General features: G+C 44.4%; 1 protein-coding gene across 1 annotated transcript in view; it reads left to right on the forward strand.

Annotated features, from left to right (window-relative positions):
- hs6st3b (heparan sulfate 6-O-sulfotransferase 3b) overlaps positions 1-5513 on the forward strand; it is an 81165-nt gene extending 75652 nt beyond the window's left edge. Inside the window, exon 2 of the mRNA XM_074659204.1 lies at positions 2803-5513. Coding sequence (XP_074515305.1) covers positions 2803-3571 — 769 coding nt within the window. The 3' untranslated portion in view covers positions 3572-5513. The remainder of the gene's footprint in view (positions 1-2802) is intronic.
- The last annotated feature ends 487 nt before the right edge of the window (positions 5514-6000 follow it).

The raw sequence follows: 6000 nt of genomic DNA on the forward strand, positions 1-6000 counted from the left end.
GTAGCTTCACAGTGGCATTTCGTATGTATTCAAATCCAAACATTCAAATTTTGGTTGAAGTATGTATGTTTTAGTGTCAAAATGCTGTTTTTCCAAGCCCTTCTAAAAGCGTTTTCCCACGTGACCTGACATAGGTTTCTATACGATGTCGCTGCTACATATACAGTATCTATACATCCTTACAGTCAGTGTATTAACGAAATATACTTTAACTTAGATGGTGGTTGGCACGCTCACAGTTTGGTGAAGCAGACAGGAGTACCGGCACGGAAGCTAAGCAATGTACTGCTGTGGACGCCATGTTAGTTCGGATGCGAAAGTCACAGAATAACACAAACAAACTCACTGATCGAAGCAGCGGTAGACCAGCAACTCCCGTGTTATGCGAGGTAAAATGATGACAATGTTTTTGTGAATGGAGTCTGGTCTGGTCTTGGAAAGGGCTGTCTGATGGCAAGGTAAAGATGTGAAAATATTCTAAATATAGCGTACAATTAAACTGTTATATTTTTTTTTAGGTGGGTAAAACACGTTTTTCTGCTGCTTTACCTTGCCTCCAGACAGCCCGTTCCGACATTTACTGAAGTTGTTATAATGTGGCCACAACTTTTAGTGAATTCAGTCATTTTAGATCGGAGAACACGGGAGTATACAAACAACAATCATCCTCCAGCACCTGGACTCCCCTGGCTCCTATGCCAGGATCCTGTTTGTGGACTTCAGCTCCGCATTCAACACCATCAGCCCAGCTCTGCTACAGGACAAGCTTTCCCTGCTGAGCGTGCCTGACTCCACCTGCAGGTGGATCACAGACTTTCTAACAGACAGGAGTCAGCACGTAAGGCTGGGGAAGCAAGTCTCCGACACCCAGACCATCAGCACCGGTGCCCCCCAAGGCTGCGTTCTCTCCCCACTGCTTTTCTCCCTGTACACCAACGGCTGCACCTCCAGACACCAATCTGTCAGGCTCCTTAAGTTTGCAGACGACACCACCCTCATCGGCCTCATCTCCGAGGGTGACGAGTCTGCCTACAGATGGGAGGTTGACCATCTGGCATCCTGGTGCAGCCAGAACCACATGGAGCTGAATGCTCTGAAGACAGTGGAGATGGCAGTGGACTTCAGAAGGAACTCAGCCCCGCTCCCCCCCCTCATCCTGCGCGGCTCCCCAGTTAACACGGTGGAGTCGTTCCGTTTCCTGGGCACGACCATCGCCCAGGACCTCAAGTGGGAGCTGAACATCAGCTCCCTCATCAGTAAGGCCCAGCAGAGGATGTACTTCCTGAGGCAGTTGAAGAAATTCAACCTGCCACAGACCATGATGGTGCACTTCTACTCGGCCATCATCGAGTCCATCCTCACCTCCTCCATCACCGTCTGGTTTGCCGCTGCCACCGCCAAGGACAAGGCCAGGCTGCAGCGGGTCATCCGTGCTGCAGAGAGGGCGATTGGCTGCAACCTTCCCTCCCTCCAGGAGCTGTACACCTCCAGGACCTTAAGGAGGGCAGGGAAGATTGTGGCCGACCCCTCCCATCCTGGACACCATCTCTTTCAGACTTTACCATCTGGCAGGAGGTTAAGGTCCATCAGGACCAAAACCTCACGCCACAAAAACAGTTTTTTCCCCATGGCAGTGGGGCTCTCCAACAGCCCATCCGCCCCCCTGTGACTGTCTCCCCCTCACACACACACTACGGCCCCCCCCCCCTACCCCCCTACCCCGACACTGACTCTCCCCCTCTCTCATACACTCTCAATACCACCCCCTACAGTATCCCTCTCTCTCCCTCTCTCTCCCTCTGATACCTGATTGTTTTGTTTGCACACCGACAATATTTGCACTATCTGTTTATACCATGTTTATTTTATAGCTTATTTTGTAAATTGTACATTTTTTATTCTTATTTTATTCTAACGTTTATCTATTCTTTGTTATTATACTGTTTGCCTCGCACCAATAAGCCAAAGAAAATTCCTCGTGTATACCCCTTACACCTGGCAATAAACACCTTTCTGATTCTGATTCTGATTCTGAAAACCCCACTTCAAAAAATCTAAATTTCCAAACTTAGCACAGCTAACTTTGACTCAGCGAGTGCTAGCGTTCACATTATTCATAACCTTATTGATTAGCTTACTTTGGAAACCTACATCACTGCTTTTTGCAACGGCTGAGTGGCCGTTTCCATTTGAAAAAACAGAACAGATGCTTCCTCGTTCAATGACTTGTCCTTTTGCAATGATTGAGGACATAGTCACTCTCCCGGGGAGAAGTTTGTTTAAAAAAAGAACAGCACTCATTTACCAGTTCTTCACCACCAAAATGCCAGCCAATTGTGTTTTCTCCTGTAAAATGCCCTGCTGATTGGGTGACAAATGATTGGTAGGACACCCAGTTAAAAGTGCAACACATATAAGGCATCAACACTGAAACCTCATTATTCTGTAACAGTGACATGTTTGGGATTTAGTTGGGTCAGTTTTACTCACTTTCTGTATGTCCATGGATTACCACTATGTCTTGATTCCCAATTATTCTCCATGTTGGCAGGTGGGAGAAATCTGTGGAGTGGAAACGGTTCTAGCTCAATTTTGTTAAATCATTACTCTGGTGCAATTTCCAAGGGCAATATATAGAAACTCTAATAATGTCATTAGTGGGACTTTCAGTTTGCCAATTAGCATTCAACCTTGAAGTTTCATACACTGACAAAAAGTCACCATCTGTCAGCACAATGCAGGGCAGCCCTCTGTGATGATGATGCGCTCACAGCTCTCTAACTGTGTTTGTTTTGGCTGCAGGAACTTCTACTACATCACCATGCTGCGAGACCCAGTCTCCCGCTACCTGAGCGAGTGGAAGCACGTCCAGCGCGGAGCCACGTGGAAGACCGCCCTCCATATGTGTGACGGACGCTCGCCCACCCAGGACGAGCTGCCCACCTGCTACAGCGGGGATGACTGGTCCGGTGTCACCCTGACAGAGTTCATGAACTGCCCGTCCAACTTGGCTAACAACCGGCAGGTCCGCATGCTGGCCGACCTCAGCCTGGTGGGCTGCTACAACCTGTCCTCTATGAACGAGAGCCAGCGCAACCACATCCTTTTGAGCAGCGCCATGAGCAACCTGAAGAACATGGCTTTCTACGGCCTGACCGAGTTCCAACGCAAGACGCAGTACCTGTTTGAGCGGACGTTCAGCCTGCGCTTCATCTCGGCGTTCACGCAGATCAACAGCACGCGAGCCGCCAACGTGGACCTGAGCGAGGCCGTGCGCAGACGCATCGAGGAGCTCAACTATTTGGACGTGCAGTTGTACGAGTACGCAAAGGACCTGTTCCTCCAGCGTTTCCAGTTCACCCGCCAGAGGGAGCACCAGGAGGTGCGCTTGAAGAGACGCGAGGAGAGGCGTTGGCTGAGGGAGCAAAAAGAGCAGGGCAGGCCGTGGCCGCCCAAACACAGAGGGGGAGGAAATGGTGTTGGGAGAAGGGGAGGCGGGTTGGAGAAAGGGACTGACGGTGACTTCCCCACCACCACTGAGGACTACACAAGCCAAGTGGCCCGTTGGTGAGGCTTTGGTCTTAAGAGAGAGGAGCAAGAGAGAGATTCCTCACAGACTTGTTTAAACCTTTGACTCTCTCTCTCGCACATCCTATGTCTCTCTCTTTTTGCCTCACCATTAATCTGTCTCCTGCATCTGTCTGTTTTCTCAGCTTCAGTGTGATCCGAGCGCTCTGCTGTTTCTTTATGAAAACTGCCAAGTCTGCGAGTCTCACAGCAGCTCTGCCTTGGAGTGCCCTTTGGTGTCTTAAATCTTTAAATGCTGTTTATACATTTTTTTTTTTTGGTCATTTGATTTTCGCCTTGGTTATTTCAATGTGTTGAATAAGACAGTAAACTGAGGTGAAAAAAGAGAAGAAAAAAAAAGAAAAAAAATCAAAAGAAGCTGCCATAGACTGCATTGCTTTTAATTTTGACATTCAAAGCAAAATTGTTGAATGTCATTGAAGTCTTTGTTGCAACTGGTAGAAAACCATTTGAAAGATGTAGTTATAGAAGATGGTTGCATGTCACACGTCCACATTATACTGACAATTGGGGAGAGTGAGTTTCCAAGATATACAGTACTGTAAGCCAAAATCAATAAAAAACACAATGTATTTATTGTATTTAATGACAATGAGACCTTCTCTAAAGACCATGCTGTATGCATGCAATATCCATGTTTTACACCAAATTATAGAAGACTATATCTCATGCTTATATTTTAGTCACAGTCCAATATGTATTATTTTCTCAAGTGCAATACCTTGCCGACTTTAACACGTCTCCCAAAGATAACATGTACACACAAAGCCAGTCACAAAGAGGACATCTTGCTGAGCAAAATAATTTTAGTCTTTCCCCGTACTTTGGGTAGAACATTTTGTTTTTTACATCAGAAAAAGGAAACAAGTTGTCTGTGATGAGAAAAGCATATTTTGCGAGTAATTCATTTTTTGAAGTAGTGGGTTGCGGAGATAAAAAAAAAAAAAAGTTGGTAAATAGTACAGGTGATGAAATGTGTCAGTGTGGCTGGTGTGTGGTCCGACTGTGAATGAGATGATCAGCATTCAGCTCTCACGCCCCTCCCCGTCACACTGGCTGCTTTTACATGTTTGTAGAGCTGACGGCAACTGCACTGTGGGCAGCGAGAGCACTTCAATGCCAGCAGAGCGCCAGCCCACAAAGACCGGCCTCAAAGCAGATATAGTCGAAAAATAAAACATGTCTATCATTTCTTCTGCCCGACTGTTTCCAGTCCCTCAAATCCAATCAGCATGGCAATACGTGAAGATGAAAGAGGGGCTTGTTTTTATCTGCTTAAATAGGCTTCAGTGATGCTTTTTATGCCTCTTATCTCACATTCACTCCAAATCCCCGCTTATCAAATTAAATGTTCACTAAATGTCAACATTGAAGTGTAACGGCTGCTGCTAATTTAACATTTCTCATGTTTCCTCTCTGATTGCAGTTACTTATGAAATACCTCAGATGGCACCGTTTTGTTCCATTTTTAAAGAATCACCTGTGTTTCGCCTTGTTTGAGTGATTCATCCAGCTCGTGCAGTGAATGTGTTGAATGAATACAGGTTTGAGCTGTCAGGAGTTGTATGGGTGCACTTGTCTGTACGGATGCACTTAGTCTGAGTTGAGTGAGTGTGTGTGTGGATGGATGGATGGAAGAGAACAAAGACGAGGTGTATAGCACATTGATAACACTCCCATCAAATGGAGCTACAGCTCTGAATACTGAATCATTCTGTGTAGAATATATAACTGAATTTGTGAAGTTTGTGTTGAAATAGATTGGTGACAAAAGTTTATTTCATGTCAAATGATTGATAAACTGGTACTTTATACATTTCAATGGCACTTTTAAACTCCACTACATTTATACGACAGCTATAGTTGATAATTACATTTCACACTGTACATGCAACATGAAAACATTGCTTATGTATCATGTAGAATAATCTAATTATATAAAATAACTTTTTATATGTTCTGCATAATGCCCAATTATGTAACATGAAATATTCATGACTAGATAAACAAAAATCTAAATTTAGGGGCAAATACACATTTTTGGATATATTTATTAAGAATTTAACCCTCAAAATATATGCTTTATCAAGACTGTGTAGGTGTGGTTTGATACATCAATGTAAAATAAATAAATACAGTCGTTCCTGTATAGAACCCCATTGCTCATAGTAAATAAGCCGATTGAGAAAATATGTTTTAGGGTCCTTTAAGTAAATTTTGAATGCAGGATCATTATTTTTTCAGTAAAGGCATTTTGACATGTCATAGTAGAAAAAGCACAGGTGTAAATAATAAAATGAATAATGGCTGAATTCCATATAGCTACTGCATTTTCAGGGTCCTGGTATTGTCATTAATTAATAATATTAGTAACTCCTGTCTTCTGTGGAAAAGGTGTTATTGTTACTTTTA

The sequence above is a fragment of the Sebastes fasciatus genome, chromosome 14 (assembly GCF_043250625.1).
Source record: "Sebastes fasciatus isolate fSebFas1 chromosome 14, fSebFas1.pri, whole genome shotgun sequence".
Taxonomy (NCBI): domain Eukaryota; kingdom Metazoa; phylum Chordata; class Actinopteri; order Perciformes; family Sebastidae; genus Sebastes; species Sebastes fasciatus.